The following is a 20618-nucleotide window of genomic DNA, read 5'->3' as shown; positions in this document are numbered from 1 at the left end:
TCTCTCCTTCAAAGAATAACATTGTCTTTGGATATACTGGTTGAGAGAAGGGAGTGTATCCTGCCTCTATTTTTGCCATGTGAGATGCATACACTGAGAAGAGAGGTTCAGCTAGGAAAGAAAAAACCTCTTTGACCTCTCTTTGGATTTAGAGGCTGAGGAAAGGTATTGTTGTGAAGGAATCTTTGTTTCCACTACTGAGTTCTTTTCACAGGGGGCAGATGGGGAGAAGTTTTCTGGATACATGAAGGATACGAGGCATCAGACTTGTCAACATTTACATCTTAGTCCCATGAAAGTCAGTATTCTTTTTGTAATGGAAACCAAGGCATCCGTAAATATGTAGATATTTAATATTTTGATTAAGAGTCCTTTTCTTTCTTTCTGCAGAAACAGGATTATCTTTTTGTAGTAGTTGATACAAAAGTACTACAGTAGAGCTGTTTTTTTTAAACTTGACTGGGATGTGAAAGCCTAGTTACATAAAGACCATGGGGCTTCATTTGCAGCCAGGGAAATAGAGAAAGCTGGGCTTCCAATATAAATGTTTCATTTTATTCTTGTTTAATTTTTGTCCACTATATTCACACATTTATGGATATTTCTGAGACTAAAAATTAAAATAAATAAAGTTTTTGGCTTGTTTTCATCATGAAAGTACCGTATTCCTTGGTGTTGGAATACTTGCTGCTGTATTGTGTGCAAGAAAAACAGCCTTTGAGAGTCTGTGATGTGGTATCAGACCTTTGTTTTGCTTCCTAAATCATATGTGTAATCTTACAGAAACATGAATTAGAACTAGCTGCTAGTAATGTATTTGTATGATATTTAAGTTAGGAATATCGATTAGCTATGCTATAGCCCACATAAACTGGTTGATTTTGTATCAGAATAGTGCATAATGCATGGAAATGTCATCTTGCAGAAAATGGACTATCAAAACATTGGAACAAGAGCTTTATGCCCTTATATACGTGAGTGCATAGAATTTCTGTGAGCAGATAATGCCAACTGTGGGCAACAATTTGTAGAGACAGATTCATATTGGTACATGACATCATAAGATATACTACTTAGGAAGGTAAGAATATGAATTTAACTGCCTAGAAACTTCCCACCTTTTTTTTCAGTAACATAAGCAAATTTAGCAGAGAAGATAAAATTGACTGTTAAATTTACATACTGCTCAGATGTATTATGTCTTTGATCTATGTATTTTAGTTTAAACTAAGGATTAGAAATCTCTAGGCCTTAGCTGGAGGGCATCTAAAGGCGGCAAAATAAGGTGGTAGAAGAGCAGTTCATCTTATGAAGGCTGGTGCTACAGAATGCTGGGGAGCAATGTTTACTATCCATTCTGCTTTCTGAGTGTAGTCTTTAAAACACATTGCTCTTACAGTGGGGTATCTTTTAATTAACAGCTCTTTATTTTATATATTTAGGATGTTTATTTTACACAAGTAAAATCCATCTTAATAAACAGCACACTGCAACTCAGTGAGATCAAATGTATTAGAATCAAAATTGCTGATTTTTTTTTTTTTTTATGAATTACTCTATTAATTCGTAGAATGACTTTTCTACCACTGTGGAGTTGTGTCAAATCTCTGGTCTTCTCCACTGAAAGGCAGTGATGTCTCATAACTGCCTGCTATCAGCAAGCAATTTTGTGCGACTCAGTAAAACTGCTAGTGGCAAAAGTTTTTTTGGGTTGCATCGTTAGGTTGTTGCTGCTTGGAATATTCTAATGATAAAACTAAAGGAATTGGGATGGACCTAAAACTATATTGACATCGTATATATTCTGTTACTTATATAATTGTCTGGTTACTGGATGTTTCAAAAAATCAGGGAGTTGAAATTCAACTGTATTCTGGTTCTAATGAAAACAATGAAGTGTTGATTCACATCTAAATTTTAGTAGAAAGGGGTCTGCAGTTCGCAGCCTTATCATTGGTCTTGGCAAAGGGGTACAAATTAAGCTGGTGTCAGAACCAGTGACCCTTACTCCTGTAAAGCAAAAGTATATCAGAGCATTGAGGTGAACCCTGTCCTACCGCTTTCAGTGCTGTGCTATATGTATTCTGCAGATAGGCAAAGAGATAGATGCTGTAGGGCTGTTGTTCTCTCAAAACAGTCAGTAACATGAAGGAGCAGTTCCTTTCCTACCTTGTACTTGCGAGGAGTCAAAGCACTGTTTCCTCTGTGAGGAAAGCAGAGCAAGAAACAGTGGATCCAAGTGAACAGGGAAGATATATTTAAATACATGTGCTGTATTTAAGAGAATAAAATAAAAAAATGTTGGAGAACATTATTTTTCCCTCACATGTTAAAAGTAAAATTTTAAAGTGAGGGAGTCGGGTTGGGAGGGGTAATGAATATCAGTTTTTTAATCCTACTGGGTGAGAAAAGAAATCCATATTGCTAAATTAGGTAACTCATGATAGGTCTGTGAAGTAATTAGAGGACCAGCTGATAGCATGCTTTTGAGTAGTCAAATACTACAGAGATAGAAAGAAAGCAATGTTGTTTTATTTTAAAGATCATGAATTGTCTAATTTTTCATGTGGTTGGCTCTTGTACTTCAGTAAATTTCTTTGAATTCTCCAGGTGCTTTTCCCATATGAATGCCAGAAGAGTAGACAGTTAAAAGAAGTGACTGCTGTGGAGGACAGCATGACCACCATGAAAGGAAGCTGCCTCTTGTCACTGCTGTTGGCAGGACTTGGGGTGTTAGGAATACTGGAGCCAACAACAACAGAAGATATGCACTGCCACAGAGCTGTGCACCCAATTATTGCATACAAAGGTAAGGAGTAAGTGCAGAAAAACTTTATTGAGAATTTGTGACTGAAAATATAATTTAAAGATAGTTGACTCATTTTCCCTTGTGATTAAAACCAGCCTGTACTGTTGCATGGAGTTATTCCTTTCCAGGTGCAGGATTCTGCATGCGTAGACTTAATTCCATGAAGTTGCTCTTGCCCCCTTCCTCCACCTTGTCTAGGTCTCTCTGGGTGGCAGCCCAGGCCTCAAGCTTACCAAAAGGTTCTCTGAATTTGGTGTTATCTGCAACCATTGCAAACTGCATTCTGATGCCTCCCCTTGGTTGTTGATTAGGGTGTTAAACAGGACAGGTCCCATGATCAACCCTTGTGATATTCCACTTGTTACTGGCTCAGGTGGAGTAAGGGGTATTAAATATTTACTCTGTTCTTGATCGTCCAACTGACATTTTATCCCTCTTGTTTCCCACCTGAAGAGACAGACCATAACTTCCTAATTTGCAGTGAGACAATGTTGAGATAAATGACATCCTCCACCATTCCCTCATCATTGAAAACAGTCATTTTATTATAGAAGGCGAGTAAGCTGGTCAAGAATGATTTACCTTTGACAAATCCATGCAGTTCTCAGTCACCTTTCTCTCGTCCATATGTCCAGAAAAATGCATTCCAAGAGAACTAACTTCATAACTTTTCCAGGAACTTCAGTGAGATAGACTGATCTTTAGTTCCCATATTTGTTTCCCTGCAGTTACTTAGGACCTTCCTTTGTCTCTGTGACTTCTCAGAGATGAAAAGTGGCTGGTTATCTTGCTGTTATCTTGGATGCAGCTTGTCTGACTGCATGCATTTGTATAGACCGAGATCTTGCAAGTCATCCCTGACTCAGGCTGCATCTCCTGTTGGTAGTTCTTGAACCCCTTTTGCTAAACAACAGATACCTTTAGTACCTTGTTGGTGGTATTGAGTCCCTCAGCATCATCTGTGTCTGCTGGCACTAGGTTGCCTGCCCAATGCACCAACAGGCTTATATTTTCCTGCTCAACCTCTCATTGCTATTCGAGCAGTAGAAGCTGCTCTTGTTGCCCTTGATATTTCTTGCAAGTCTGAACTCTCTTTGTGCTTTGTTTAACCTGACATAGTCCCTACATGCCCATGTGGTCTTTCTAAATTCCTCGTTGCTCACCTTGTCCCTGCTTATACCTCATACACACAGTCTTTTTGCATTGGAGCTGCACCATGACTTCCTTGCTTCACCAAGACAGTCTTTTCACACATATGGTTGTCATCTTGAGTATTGGGGTGAAGTGCTGAGGAACAGTTGGAGCAAAGCAAAGTTGGATGATGTTTTCTGTAAAAAACCTAAGACATTTAATAACTTATCTGACTTTTTTATTTATTTGAATTGAGATTTTTTCCATTAGTGTCGCAACTTAGAATGAGTTCCAAATAGTTTGTAGCTATGAGGATGTAGAGATTAAGATGTATTATATTACATATTGCATTCCTCCTGTTTTTCTAAGAAAGCACATGTGTATGCTTTTTGTTCCAATGAATTAGAATTTATTGAATTTTAATTGAAAAAAAATTTGTTTCCATTCTTTTCATAAAGTTAAAGAAAATAATGTCGTGCTTTTTACAGAAAGTATTTTGTTCTGGCATTTTAATGGTTTAATAAAAGTAATGGTGCCAGCTGTCCTTTTCTTCAGTACACTGGAGAATGAACTAAAATTGTTGCATTCTTTACTTGGAACAACAAACCATCAGTGTATTGTGAAGGTGGAACCTTTATCACTGGTTTGTTGATGGACTAAATAGTATGAGTTATTCTGATGACAGATCTGGTTTCCTTAGCATTCATATTATGTGTATGATTTAGTTTAAAATGTTATTTTTTATCATGACATTCATACACAATGTTGTAAATTAAAGCAATTCAAATAGCACAGTTAAAATTCTGGCACTTCTTAATTTCACAAACTAAGAGATTACTGGATGTAGTTTTTGTATATGCAACTGTAAAAGCAAATAATTGGGACTCATTATCAGAGCTATGTACTAGGAGTTGATTAAAAACATGTTGTTTTATGAATCTGATTCAGTCAATATTTAGGAAAGTAGCTTGAATTTAGCCTGATCCTGCCTTTTAGACCTTTCTTATTCTTTATCATATTTAATTTTTAGTGATATTCTTCTGGTTCTAAGTTACTGTGCTAAGGCTTTTGGGGCCAGAGACCTACTCTGTCATCTTGTTTCAGTTCCATCTTTTGATGTAGCCAAAGAGAGAGTCATAGTTAGGGTTCACTGAACAAAACCAATTCCTTTTGCTGTAAAAAAATATGTGGGAAATACAACTATATAGAAACATTTATTGTTTCTATATGTGTCAGATTTTTAATATGAGATTTAGTAAGATTTTCAATGCCAGACTCCTTCTTGAACTTTGTGGTAAAAATATCATTAATCAGTGCATATCCATGACATACCTTAACCTTTATGAACTGACATATCTTGAAAAATATTCTGACAAGCTGTAGTTCATACTCACCATAATGATCTGTTGGGAGTCATCAGTAAATATTAGAAAGTACATGTGGAAACATATTTGCAATGCAGTTTACAGTATGTGATAGCCATGGTCTAGTAATCATGGCAATAGTGGATCAGGGGTTGGTCTTGATGATCTCAGAGGTCCCTTACAACCCAGCTGATTCTATGATTCTATGATTCTGTGATAGCTAGGTAACATAATTGGCATGGGCACACAGCATTTCACTTGTAGTTACAGGACTGCTAGTTAAGGGAAAACAGAAGTTATGAAACCAAAGGAAAAAATGCCTGAGAGGTGTGTCTTTGAATCTGTATGTTAGGAATGGACTACTTGGGGTACTAAAATATAAGAAGAGAGAGATATGTGAGAAGAACCAGTCTCTGAATGAATGGAGTTGGCAGGTTTCAGCCATCTTTCTGATTTCTGTATTTTTTCTGCAACATTTACTGGCTTCATCAATGCCTAGGAAAATGCCCTTTGTATCTATTGATGTTGTATTGGTGCTAGACCAACACAGAGTCGACAAATCAATTTGTAACAGCTAAAACCCCTTTAATTTGATTGCTGCATTAATACCCTATTCTGTAAAGTCATCTCATACTAGTGTTAGATCCATCAGAGCTAAATACTGTGTGGGATGCTGAACATGAACCAAGGCTGACTGGTATTGAGTGGTAGGTACTTTAAAGCTTGTAAACTCAGTACTAACTTTACAGAGATATCAACAGTTTTGTTTTATTTATAACTGACTGAAGCTTGCTTTTTTTTTTTTTTGTAGTTTCTAGTATGCCAAAATAGCAATGTACTTATTTGATTTGTCTTCCTTTGAGAGGGATGGTAGATGGAGTATAAACTATTAAATAAAACTAATGGAGTGAGAGTCTGGTGTAGCGTATGGATGAACAGCTGGAAAAAACTAATAAAAAGACAAAATAGTCCCCAGGAGTTGTCATAGTGAAATATGGAAAAGGAGTGTAGCTACTGAAAGAGCTTACTTTCCTTCCCACTGGCCATCAAAAACTGCTCACTTAGGTGATGATCCTGTCAAGCTACCTTGTGAAGAGAGACATATACTATTTCTAGCACTGATTTTCACAGCTAAATAGTTTTAGTTGAAGACTGTGATACATCTCCTGATACCAAATGGCAAGAATTTCACCCGCCAGTTGAGAATTTTTACTCGAGTACTTTGTTTTCTGCTGGAAGAGGAAAAACAAGGTCCAGAAGCAGGAGAGATGCATGCACTTTCACAGGATTTTTGACATGATCTAAAAATTGGTTTCATTTTATATTTCATACACAGTGGTAATAACCATGTTTTATTTATCTGCATGATTAATTTTAGGACAGCATAATGCACCTTTGCACTCTCCCAGAAACTATAAATAAGAAAGTCTTAGATCAGAAAATGTTGGCAGCTCTAAAATTTGTTGTCGTAGAACTTCCTTAGACTAGAATAAGGCATCTTGTGTCATGCTAGGAAGCTGGAAATTTTCTTTTCTCGTTTTTTAAAGTTGTTAAGAACTATCACGGAAAACAGACTTATATAAAAATAGATCTCTAAGTATGGAATGAATTGACAAGATCAGCCAATAGTGTGCAATTCAGTGTTTTATGCGGTGAAACTAACTGATGATACATGTTCCCTCTTCGAAGTTCCTTTCTCTCTCTCTAAGGAGGTCTGCCTCCAGATGTACAAAGATGTGCTATTATGTTGAAATTCAGGCGTAAAAAAAAAAAAATGTGTCTGCATATGTAACATGCAGGTATCAACGCTGCCTCCGTACAATCCTAAACATCCACTGGTCAGATTATGTGACCAATACATCTGTTCTAGAGCAAGCAGCAATCACAAGTATTGAGGCCATGTTGATGAGAACACAACTGCGCTGGGCAGGGCACGTCTCAAGGATGAAGGACCACCGCCTCCCTAAGATCTTGCTTTATGGTGAACTTGCCACTGGCTACCGCATGAGAGGAGCCCCGAAGAAAAGATACAAGGACTCCCTGAAACAGCATCTCAACCTTGGCCATGTTGATCACCATAACTGGTCTACTCTGGCTTCAAATCGGGAGGCCTGGAGACACACCATCTATAACGCTGCTACTTCCTTTGAGAACGCATGCAGGATCACTCTCGAGGAGAAAGACAACACAGAAAGAATCGTGTCTTGCAGAATATACCACCTAAGGAGTCTTTCTGCTGTGCCTTTTGCAATTGGTTATGTCTATCTCACGTTGGCCTTTTTAGCCACCAGCGTGCTTGTAACAAATGTGGATAGAGCCTTTCCCAAATCTTCGTTCGCGAAGCCCAGCCATGATGATGACTAAGGATTGATCAGCTATACTGACATAATTCCAATAGAGGCATTAGAGTCAAGAGATTATAAATCATGTGTAACTTAGAATTGGGGGAGAGGAAAGAAGGTGCAGGGACAGAATAGACACACAGAGACTCACAGTGGGAGATCATTGATCTATGCATATGTTTCCATCTGTTTTTAACAACATGAAAAGAAGTATATTTATGCTTAATTAACTTAAGAGTTAAGAGAGGAAAAGTGCTTAAATAAGCTAGTCATTGTCATGGTTTGAGATCCCCAAAATCTAATTCCCTAGTCCAAACCCCCTCCTGCATCTCAACCTGGTGTGATATGAGTTTTCCAGACAACCACACGACTCAAAATGGGGGAAAGGGAATATATTACAATGACTGTACAAATAAATACTACAATACATTATATACAATCTTAATTATCTCTACCATGACGTAAGTATTTACAATGGATCCAATCTCTTCTCCCTTCCAAATAAAAGACCAGGAGGGAAGAAGGAAAGATCCTTCTTCAGAGCAGCAATGTCTCTAAGGCAGCAGGTTCTCTTCTTCTACGCAGCAACTGAATCTCTGCCAGTACACACGAGGGGGTATCCAAGCCCCCTCGGCCACTCGTTTCAAGCAAGGGTCTTCTTCCATAGGCTGTGTTCACCAGGACAAGGGTCACTTCACTACGTCATATCACGAAGCTCTGGGGTCTTCGTGACAGTCCTTATCTTCAGGGGATTCAAGCCCCTTTGCAGAGCTCCTGGGCTCTGCCTCAGGCAGCAGGGGGGCCAAGGTCACCCCCCTCCGCATTCTTTCTCTGAGCTTTTTAGCTCCTCTCTGCAGTGCTACTGCAGTTTTAGGACTTCCATTCAGTAGGAGTCCATCCTTTCCACTTAAGAAAGGTCACAAAAGGAGTTTGGGGTTTTAGTTTCAGTTCTTACCCCAACTTCCTCTCTCTCTCTGCTGGCTCTCTCTTGACTCTCTCAGACAACTCTGTCTTCCTTGCTCAGCTGCATGCTGTTTCCGCTGCTTCTCCAGTTCAGTTCTTATCTGTTGACTTTTAGCCATAGCCTCTGTTCACTGCTGCCTCTGCCGCTGCTCCATTTGCCCACTCATGGTGGAGAAAACTTCTTTAGCTTTCAGCCACAGGCACTTAGCCCAGCATTACGCTGTTCCAAGTCCCTACAGCCCCAGCTGGGGGCTGGGGAGGGCCCCAGAGGCCCCAAGGGGCTCCGAGCCCCTTCCTCGTGGCATTCACAACATGACTACCTTCTTCCACAACAACCTACAGCTTCCCTTCTCTTCCGTTCTGGTTGTGATATGTTTATATTTTGCAGAAGCGTTCATTGGCTAAAACTTCAAGGGTTACCACCCCCTGGGGTTTTACCATTTTATAACTGCAGGGGGAAAACTGTTTTCCCCCTGCACAGTCATTAAACATAGAGCCTTACAATTTTAAATTTTATTAAATTTTATTATAGTTGGATATGCTTTTATTTTCATATAGTTATGAAATACTAGCTCTGCAAGTGTATTAGGGTTTATTGATGGTCAATTTCTTGGAAAACAGACTCTTGAAAAACATACTCTCTTAATATAGTAAAGAGATATGTTTAACCCAGACAGCTAGAAAAGACTATGAAAACCAAATTTTCTCTATGAGAAACAATGTATGTTTATAAAAGTTGAACTATTCTTATGCAAAAAACTAAAGCAAAACAGTTGAGTAGTGTAATATTTGTGTAAATATTTCCATCGTTTCAAAATTTGCCTGCTCTACAGAACTTTTGTGGTAGCTCCCTGTGGACCTGAGCTTTTATTAGGTTTAAAGAAGAAAGAAACCCAAAACAATCAACAAAAAGTGTAAAAGTAGTTACAGCGTCACCTGGTTTTCCCAGACACACACATTTGCTGAACTTTGAAACTGTCAGACCTGTCAAAACTCAGCTGAAGGCTCTGTCTGTAGGCAGACCCCTGTCCATGATGTAGAACTGAAGGGGCCATCACAGGCGCTTAGCAGTGTGTGAATCAGCTGGAAAAAAAATTGACCCAAATCCAGTTTTACATGTTAAATTTTAAGTATTGACTGTCCTGCAGTTTACCTGCCTAAAATTGAATTACTTTGCCTCTTCTATCAGAAATACAGTGAAGTTGTGCACTTGACTTAATTGATGCCGAGTACAGCTGAGATCATTTGCTCTGGGGCAAATCTCATTCTTCTGTGCTCCCATAAAATAATCAGAATTTAGGGTTGTGCTGTCTCAACAAAAAACCATCAGTTTACATAATTTTAGAAGCTATATTTAATGATAATTTAAATACATACTTGTGCTGTAACAAAGTTATCTGTTGAATAAACATGCTTAAAAATAGCATGTCTCAATCCATAGAAGAAATGAACACAAACCCTTCATTTCAACTTGAGGTTAACCAGAAAAGAAAAATAGCATAGTTATTTTTTGATTCCTTGGTTAGGGAATCCTAAGAAATATATTTTCTTAACCTTATTGTCTGACCACCACAGAATTCCCTCACTTGGTGTTTTTCTAAGTAATACAGACTCAGTACATCCCTCTGCTCATTTTATCCTGTGGTTTCCTCATGCAGTGCATGCACTTAACATGTGCCAAGAGGAAATAACGTGTGGGCTGAATGAAGAAGGATATATGCCGTATGAACTTGTTTTTGTTTGTACTCTCTTCTCTTTTCCTAAGCTTGTTGCAAGTTACCTTTTAAACTAATAGTAATCTACTAAGATGTTCAGTTTTTACTGCTTTTTCCTTCCTTTCCTAGTTTTTCATACATACGTTTCAAAGACCTCCTGCCACCTTCTGCAGAGAGATTAAGGTGTATTGCTTTCCATTCCCTATCATCTGTTGGGTTTTTCTTTAAATAAGATGATTCATCAGTGAAGAAAAGTTGATTGCTAGATATTGCAACTTTGGTTTGTCTGGATGATAGGACTATGAGATTGCTTGCACTACCTTGCCAAGAACCAACTCTTCTTAAGGAGGAAAATAATTCCATCACCAGCTTTATACTTTTTTGTATCGAATCAGGTTTACCTTTACTTTTGTATAGGAGATTAAGCTTCTGCTGGGGAATGGCAACCTTCAACTGTTTGCTGTTAATTTAAAAAATATGTCTTTGGAGATTGAAGGCTACTATCCCCTTATATTTCGCGAAATCACTAGTATCATTGATATCCATTCCCATGAAAACCAAGGAATGGCAGGGACTGAATTCTCAAAGCAAAGGACTTGCATACTGGCTGTTTCCACACACCCCTACCCCATTCACATTTTAAAGCAAGCATCAATTTACAATTATTTTGACATTCCAGCCAAGCACTGGATCTTCATAGAATGTTAATAATTTTAATAAATTTCTGATAATATAAAATCAGTAGTGGCTACAATAGCTAGTGAGATGCAAGCCTTTCTATGGCTGATTTGTTCTGTATTGCCCTAATTTGGATGTTTACAGCATGTGAAGTTCCCTGATTGTTATTGAAACTGCAAAATGAGAGGCTCCTACCACATTCTACTAGCTGTACAAAGTGGGCCGATGGAATTAAAATCTGGTTTTTTTATTCTTTTTCTTTTTTTTCTCCTTCTTCAAAAGAGCTGTATTTTTAATGGCGAAGGGCATTTTTTACTAAAAGGTTCTAAAACATCCAGACTGGATGAGAAGAAACAGATCAGCAACCAAGAAATAGAGCTTGTAAGCTGCTATAGTTCTGTTAATTTCTAGAAGTTATGATGTGCTTAAAGCAAGAGAAAGCACAATATTGCTTTGATATTTTTCTATTTTATTTTTTTCCATGAGGCAGTATTTAAAGGGTTTTTTTCATAAGATGTTTAAGGTGTACTCTGTCCCTTTTACTGACAGCTGTCAGTGTGAGTATTCTACCAATCTACTCCTTGGAAAAGGCATTAATGAGGCATATCCATTCTTTCTAACTCATGTGACACAGTATAAATTATGTTTTACTCAATTTTGAGTTCTCTATGCATAATCTCCATGCTAATTCATGTGAATTCAATTCTCCTTCTTCAGGGACTGCATTGCAATATATGTCCAAAGCTACTGAATGGTGACTGAAGAAGAAGTGCATGTATGTGGTTAGTTAACATTGCAATGCTAACTTGCCTTGGGTGTAATCTGTTTGTGCCCAGGTCTTCAGGGAGGTCATGGCTCCATGGTCATCACAGCCCAGCAAGACACTTCTGTGTCGTGTGAAGCAGATGGCCCTGTGGGCTCCACCTCTGGTAAGAGGGCCCACACAGCCTGCCTGGCCTCTCACAGCGGTGGCAGCAGCATGGCTCTGACCTTTGAAAGAAACAGCTTAAATTCAGTTCTTCTTCATTACTTCTTGTAAAGAAGTCTTAAAAGGAGTGGCTGAGGAAACTGGAGAAAAGGAGGCTCAGAGGCTCTCTACAACTACCTGAAAGGAGGTTGTAGCCAGGTGGGCGTCAGTTTCTTCTTCCAAAAAACAAGTAATAGGACAAGAGGAAATGGCCTCAAGTTGTGCTAGGGGAGGTTCAGGTTGGACATCAGGAGGAATTTCTCCACTGGAAGGTTGGATAAGCATTAGAACAGGCTGCTTAGGGAAGTGGTGGAGTCACCATCACTAGAGGTATTTAAGACACGTGCAGACGTGACACTTGGGGACATGGTTTAGTGGTGAACTTGGCAATGCAGTGTTAACAGTTGGACTTGATGATCTTAATGATGTTTTCCAACACAAACCATTCTGTGATTCTAAGTAACCTAGACTGCTAGTTCAGAAAAGATGTCACCAACTGCAGTTCCTGGCTGTCTGATCCTGGGCAACTTTGTGCAATGTCTATGGGGCCCCAAACTGCACTCACTTGGTGTCACCTGCTGCCCTTACTACCCATCACTGAATGTCCCTTCTGCTGCCCGTCACTTTGGCAGCCAGATCTGGGGAAATCCTGGCCCATCTTTGCGCCTTACTTGTAGCTCTAATATTTCCAGGAATCTTAAGAGGTGTGTAGAAAAAACATTTGTTAATTTTTTCATTTTTCTTCCTAATTTCTTAAATAACCTTACAGAGATACTTTGTGTTTGTTAGATTTGTTAGGTTTGTTAGGAAATAGAGAAGTGCTGTCAGTGCTTCTTCAAAGTATTTTTGGTTGGTTGTTTGTTTGTTTTTGGTTTTCTCTCATGCTTTCTTTCCTGTCTCCCTTCTGCAGCACTGCTTGTTTGCTGTTGACAAGACTATAGGGTAGTGGGTAGAGCTGATTTTGTGTGACTGAACATGGTAGATACTTGTTACATGACAGTTTGTCATATTGAGGTTGGACCACACTTGATTTTTCATGAGCTCGTCTTTCCATTTCCAGTGCTCACTTCAGATTTTGTCTTGAAGGATTTATGGATAAAGAAATACGGTTCTTTTCCACCATTTCAGAGAATTGAGAGCTCACCATTTTACAACCAGGTCTACAGTAAATCGACCTAAAGTAGTTGTTAATAGTGACAAATACCTGGAGTTTGGCAGTGCCTTTAGAACAAACGTAAGTTCTACAAAGAGAAGTGTTTTTCATGGTGTTGTGGTTTTTCTTTTTCTTTTCTTGTTTGTCACTTTCTTTTTTTGACTTTGGGACATCTTTTTGTTTTTGTGGTGGAGAGTATGTTCCTTTTTGAAGTCCTGGCTCCAAGCTCTTACAAAGATTAGTGTCGGGCTTTGCTCTGTATAACCTCTGTGTCACGATATGTCTTATTTGTTGGGTTTTGTGTTTTTTCATTAAACATCTTCAGACCTCAAAATATTTTATGAGCTGTAGTCTTGGCAGAATTGATAGAATCAAGAAATTTTATTTTTCTAAAACAATGTAAATGAAGAAGTTTAGTATGTTCATATGCCAAGATAAATAAGAATGAATCATTGCAAGATGGTCAGTTCTAGAAAAAAGGTCTTGCTATTTGAAGCATAGATATTTCCAACTAAAATAACAGGGCATAACTGTCTATGGGCAGTTGGCTTGTGTTTCTGTTCCCTGTAATACCTATATTAAATTCAGCAGATTCTTTACAAAAACTCCATCTTGAGGCCAAATACTGATTTCTATAACCATTTGTTGTGGTTTGAGACCCCCAAAAAATCCAATTTCCGAATCCAAGCCCCCCTCCCACAACTCACCCCAGTGTGAGAGGGGTTTCCAGACACCAACACAAACTCAATATGGGGGGAGGGAATTATCTTATTTATTACACAAATAAATATTATAATACTTTATATACATAATCCTAACTATCTCTCCTATGATAAAGCAGTATTTACACTGGATCAAATCTCTTTTCCTCCAATAAAAGTCCAGAAGGAGGAAGGAAAGATCCTTTCCACGTTCAGGGCAGCAGTGTCTCTCTTCTTCAATGCAGCAGTCGTAGCTGAGTTGTATCTGGATCTGTCTCTTCCATTACACACAAGGGGCTCTCCTCGCACCCCTCGGCCCTTTGGCTCTGAGTGAATGTCTCACTCCCGTGGACTGCGATTGCCGGGACAAAAGCTCGCTTCACCACGGCCATATCACGAAGTTCAGGGGCATCTTCATGACAGTCCCTTTCCTCAGGGATTTAAGTTCCCCTTGAGTCAGAACGTTTAGGGCAGCTTTCAGTTCAGTCCTTACCCTAAGTGTTCTATCAGAGCTCCTTTGCTCTGTCTCAAAACTGCCAGCGTGGCAGCAGCGGGGGGGGGGGGGGGGGAACCAGGCCACTTCCCTCTGCATTCCATCTGGCTGTCCTGGTCCAGCTCCGGGACATCTCTGAGCTCATAGGTCCTCTCTCCGGTGCTGCTGCATTCCAAGACTCCCCTCAAGTAGGGGTCCACCACCTCCTCCTAGAAGGGGTCTCAAAAGGGTTTTGAGGGGAACTCATTCAGTTCTTACCCCAAAACTGTCTCTGTTGAGCTTAGTCCTCTCTCTCTCTCTCAGACATCTCTGTGTCTCTCTGCTCAGCTACATGCCGTCTTGTTACTTGTTTCTTATCTTCTTGGCTTTCAGCCATAGCCTTCAACTCAGCGCTGCCTCTGCCACCGCTTTTCTGTCTTCTGCTGCCCACTCACAGTGGAGAAAACTCCCCAGCTCTTAGCTACAGATACTTGGCACAGTCTAATACTGTTCCAAGTTCCTGCAGCCCCCAGCAGAGGCTGGGGGGGACCTAGCCCCCAACAGGGCTCCTGGCCCCTCCACTCCCGTGGTCTCAGAACATGGCCACTTTTCCTCCAGCTGCCTCATCCCCTTCTTTTCCGGTCTGGTGTGATATGTTTAAATTTGCAGGGGTGCTGATTGGGTCAGCATCAAGTGACACCACCCCCTCGGGGGTTACCATTTTTTTAACTCCAGGGGGAAAAACACTTTTTTTCCCCACCACGCCATTAAACATTATTTCCATCAAATGAATTCTCTGGCTGGTTGACAAAGCCAGTATGTAAGTGTTAAAACATGAAGAATTAAACCCCTCTGAAGAGAGGGCACGACTAAGGATGTCAAGTGTTTTACGTGGTCAGTCTGTCCCTCTGTGTCACATTCAAGAAGACTGGCAGCAGCAGCACAGGGACCAGAGCTGGCAACTGTAAGGGGTAGTTGCACACTGGGAAGAGCATGTAGGCTGTGCTAGTTGGGGCGTGAAATTAGTGGTTTTAACTGGGCTGGGTAGAGCTGAAACTGCTTCATCTAGGTGGGGGTCCAGTCTTTTTTCCCTTACACCTTCTTATATTTGTATGCAATATGAGTGTTTGAACAATGAAGCATAAATAATTCCAAACCCTTGTTAGAAAAGTCAGAAATAAGTAGTCATTGCAGCAGATGTTACTGTCTCTTCCCTTAGGGCACAGACAGTCATAACCCAAATTCCCTTTAATTATCCTGGTAATAGACGTATGTACACACATACGAATGCAGAAATATGTACTTCTAGCTGGAGAAGCTCTGTCAGGACAAGAAAACAGGAATGCAGGCTTATTTCAGACCTTGAAAGTTAGAGCAGATCGTAAAAGCAGGCCAGGGAACCAGGGCAGGGCAACTGCTGTGTGCCCTTCCTGGAGAGCAGTAGCAAATGCTGGGGGCAGCCACTTTTACCTCGTGAGATAAACGATGAAAGATGAGAAGAGCGGGTAGAAGGAAGTAAGTTTACAATAGGCTTAAGAAAGAAGTTTGAGTTTTCATGCATTTAAAGTCGAAGACATATACTGTAATTATGCTTGATTGTCTGTTTTTTCCCATTAATAATAAATAAATCGCTTACAGCCCTGCCTCATTACCTCCAAATTGTTCTGACCTGTAATACTGTTCATAAAATGAATGCCCAATAAACAGGTGGTGAACTTTCTGGAAAATGTCAAGAGGTTTAGCTCTTGGATTGTTTTATTACAAATAAATGGAGGAGAGCTGGAGAGCTAGCAGGGCTTCTAGATAAGGCTAGAGATACATATTTATTTCTTGGCCTCTGCAGTGTTCCTTTGTAAGGAACAGCAAGTTTCAGGACTGTATTAAGTTTTCTTGTTAGTAGAAGGAAGGCAGCTGGCTTGTTTGTGTAATCTAGAGACCTCCAAATACTACATCTTGAAAGGGAGCTGTAGTTTTGAGGTTGCTTTGTCTTTTTGTTGTTTCTTTTTTTTTTCCTCCCCTCCCTCTAAGCAAAGATGAGCACTGAACTGCAGATGAAGATCTGACATGTTTTCATGTTTCCAAAGGAGAACCAAATGTAGTGTGGTAAGACTTAAAAGAGGAATCTTTTAGTTTGTGGTTTCTGATTTAATCATTCTGGGCAACTTTCAACTTCATCTTTTCCTTTATGGAGGATTGGATTGCATTAGCTAACCCTACCTAAACAAAGTGATGTTTTGTTTTCTTATATCTTCCTGGATCCCCATTTTAGAAACTGTGTGGTTCTTAATGTCTAATCATTAATTACCAAATGCTGATATTTTTCAATTTTCAATTATTCACGTTAAAAAGTTTTCATAATTTCTATAAGAAATATTTTTAATTTTCAATTTTATAAAAAGTAAGGGATTAACTACTATAAATATATATTCTTTGTTTCCCAGTTATGATGTCCACATACTGTTAATTCTATACACAGCCTAGGAATAAATGTGTTCTCTATGGTGAGGGCTTTGTGCAATGCCTTTTCATTAAAGTGCAATACTGAGTATTGTAACACGTCTATCTGTCCTAATCCTTTCATTATGCAGAGATGCATAAAATGGCGTCAGCTGATGCATCTTTTTGCTCTTGAACTAGTATTCTTCTCTGCTTATGTTGTGTTCAGTCTGCTTCCACTGTATTCCATTTAGGTTATTAGAGTCCTCTGGTAGCAAAGACTGTTAGATCTGTTACGTTCATGACCCTCCTTAGCCTTGACATATGCATGCTTGTGCCATATATATGAAAAAGTGGACATGGGACATGCCAACTACATTCTAATCTCAGTAACAGGTGGATCAGAAATTTCACTAGAGCATTGAGCTAGTATTCTCTTGGCTTTTCAATTTATTATTTTTTTTTTAGAACAGGCTTAGTCCTTTCTGTGAGGTTTAAATGTTAGAGACTCGTTTTTTTTCTGATATGTCCATCTGACTAAGGTTCTTAATGCAGTAGTTTGTCCTTCTTGTGTATTAAAAATTACAAAAAAAACACCTTCCTGGGCTCTAATTCATACTGGTGGAGTGTATATGTGCCTAGCACCTAATTTTATGTCACTTGGGTATTTCTTGCTCCTTCTATGCAACTTCAGCTCTGGAACAGAAATGCAATGCTGGTACTACTTTTAAGCTCTACTATTGTAGATGCATTAATAGTTGTTTTGTCTGTCCCTGTAATCATACTAAAGGACAGTATTAGGAGCCATGTAGAAAGGGTTAATGAATACCCAGAGTGTTGACCTGAGGCTATAACTGTAATGATTTCACAGTTGATGAGTCCAATGGGAATATACCCATTGGGAAAAGTCCAGTCTGGCCTGTTTTGCAACAGAGCTAGGCTAGCATTAGAATAAGAATTTGGTCCAAAATAAGTAAAAATAAAACATGACTTTACAAGTATGTAAAGAATAACTTCCATTTCTATGGTTTTAAACACTTTGTACTGGAAATAGAACCACCATAGTTGTGGTGGAGCTTCACAGTGCTGAAACCTGAGGAGTGCACAAAGTATTTGTTCAGGTGTAGCGTAGGTTTCTCTCCACTACAATGACAACTGGACAAGCTCGCGTGCCTAATCTGGGAGTTTGTTTGCAGTTGTGTTTCAGGAGCTCATCCAAGGAAAAAAACCACCTGTATAGGATATCCTATATTGTCACTTACATGTTTGTAACTATAGCTGCTTTCTATCCAGTATCTTCTTTTTTTTTGAAATGTATTGATCAAAATTATTTAAACACTGAGTCATTGCATACAAATGCGGAGCAACACATGCCTCGAATAAGTCCTAGAAAATAAATTATGTTGTTGACAAACTAAGCCTCAGCCCCTTCTTGACAAGTGGGAGTGAATTGTGACTGATTTCAGAAGTAATACAGCTGTTCTTTTGCTGAACTGTCTTGATGGCGTCGTCCTTTATTGTTGGAACCTGTCGAATAGTGTTTGCACGTATTTCCTTTCTTCACTCGAGCTGTGGCATCTTTTATCTTTTTGCCCGCAGTCAGTCAATAACTTGCCAGCCAAGGCAAGTTTAATGCATTTCAGTGAGGAGAGAATATAGTATGAAAGAGCTAGGAAAGACTAGTAATTGGGAATGTTAGGAAAAAAGTATAGACAAAAGTGAATCCTAAGAGATGCAACAGGCTCTGGTCATGCCATTTTTCTTGTCTTTTTTTCCCAACACAGACCAATGCTTGTTATCATGAAGTTGTTCGCAGTGAAGTTATTATTCATAGATATATTTATAATATAATGGGAATTTTAAAATTATAACAGTCACACTGAATTGATGATGCACAGAAATTACTGAAGAAAATCTTTTCTCAGTCCTAGGTCTAAAATACTTAAGGACTGTGGAGTCCTGAAGCATCACAACAGTGTGTTTACAAGTGCACTTAACTGTGTCCTTCAAGAGCAAGTGTTGCAAATAAATCCCCAAACGGGACATGCTGGATGAGTGAATACTGCCACTGAATGAGTGAATACTGACACATTGCTGAATAGTTTCCCCTGGGGTTAATGGGACAGTCATCACAGCAGCAGGGGTAATGTAGTGGAGTCAAGGTGGCAGAGAGACTTCGGACATTCTTGCTGCCTTTGAAGAGGACAGTAATGCAACTGGAGTATCACAGGAAGAGATCTAAGTTAGGTTAAAATCATTATACAACTTCATGAAGATGGAGATTATTGTATAATCCTTAGATTAGTTACATTCAATTATAAAATAACTTTATCATGCAGAAATATATTTTCATTTTCTTCTGATGAGATTAGTGAATTTGTTGTACTGATGCCACCCAGAGACTTCTGTTAACATTGCAAATCTGCTGGTTTTCAGCTACGGTGTTACTGTTGTTGCTGTAGTCATTGTGGTATTATTATTATTGTTGTTACTTTGCTAACAGAATTTCTTCAAGAAGGTGGTACTGTGCATAGTTTGACTTTGTGCTCACTATTTTCAAAAAGGACACCATGGCATGAGATGTGACACACATATACCATAAACACTACTGATATTTTAATGTCTACGTTAATTTTTAAATTAAATCAGGAAATCTTTATTGTCTTTTGACTTTGTTATTTACCATTAATGATCACTTCTGAATTTGGTTCAAATTCCTTATTAGTCATTACTCCATTTTACTGTTTACTGTAGCTCTACTTTGAAGTGCTGAATAATGAAACTTAGGTTAGAGGGAACTCTGTGATTTCATTTGCAAAGAACTGTAGAGCTCAGCCCTTGGCAAGTCCTTGGACAATGTAAACCAAACAAGCTGTGGCCTGTTGGGCAGATACTAAATTTAAAGTAAAAAAGAGAGAGATTTCTGGTCTCTCATTTTTTTTAATGAGTATCTAATGTCCTCCTGCCCAGCTTTGATTGTTAACTCCTTTCTTTAAACCTCTTTAGGAGACTCCTTTGACCTTTCCTAAGAGCTGAGGGGACTTTAGTGTGTTTGCTTTGCTGTAGATTTATGGACCATGCCAAACTTTGTTTCATATTAAATCTAAGCTATTAACCCCCCATGCTCCCAAAACCTGAACCCCCCAGGAAAACCCATAGCATGGGATTCCCAGCATGTTAAAGAGAGCTGTAGCTTTCTCAGAAAGATTTTTTTCAGTATCCATATTTTAGTTCCATGGGAAAGTGTTTCTTTTGGGAATGTCTTTGAGTTATAAGGCCTGTAGATTTCAGTACTGTAATAGCAATTAAAAAAATATTTTTCTTTGCTAAGGGTAATTATGCCTTAAATTTACCAAAAGGACCTAGCATGTGTTGGAGATTGGCTGTAGTCATGACTGTATGTATGCCATAACACAGTTTTCTGTGGATAACTTTAACTCTTAGACCAATATCTGCAGAATGGTAAAAATGCCCACTTAGTTTTAAGAAGTCCAGACTGAAAGTGTGTTTGAATCTGTGCTTTCAGTATCAGGAGAAAGAAGAGAGAAGTCAATAAAGGGCTTGGTGTTTTACTGTGTTGCACATGAATTGAGGGCAGAGGAAAGGGAGTGGAATGCCAGAAAGGGGAGGATTAGAATTGGAAAAGGTAGAGATGTTACTGTTTGTCACCTGTGATCGGCAAGCAATATGATTAAGTCACTTGTTGGCAGGCCAGCTTAATTAACTTACACATTTATTTATGGTACTGCTGTAGTATACAAAATGTACAGCTATGTTATTTTGTAAAGCCTGTCAAGTCGCATCTGTATAAAAACCATTAATAAAGTGAAATTATAACTGCTTACTACTTTACCATTATTTTTTTAAGAAAAAAAATATACATCTTT

General features: G+C 38.9%; 1 protein-coding gene across 7 annotated transcripts in view; it reads left to right on the top strand.

Moving 5' to 3' along the window:
• The window catches only part of SEMA5A (semaphorin 5A), a 333475-nt gene that overhangs the window by 97883 nt on the left and 214974 nt on the right, over positions 1-20618 (top strand). For 6 of the 7 annotated variants that reach the window (XM_032697771.1, XM_032697806.1, XM_032697781.1 and 3 more), the window contains one exon: positions 2611-2809. In XM_032697771.1, coding sequence (XP_032553662.1) covers positions 2677-2809 — 133 coding nt within the window. In that variant the 5' untranslated portion in view covers positions 2611-2676. Of the gene's footprint in view, positions 1-228; positions 299-2610; positions 2810-20618 lie in introns of those variants that run through there. The other variant, XM_032697753.1, reaches the window with a different exon arrangement.

This window comes from Chiroxiphia lanceolata, chromosome 1 (assembly GCF_009829145.1).
Source record: "Chiroxiphia lanceolata isolate bChiLan1 chromosome 1, bChiLan1.pri, whole genome shotgun sequence".
Classification (NCBI taxonomy): Eukaryota; Metazoa; Chordata; class Aves; order Passeriformes; family Pipridae; genus Chiroxiphia; species Chiroxiphia lanceolata.
This window is presented reverse-complemented; position numbering and strand designations above follow the sequence as displayed.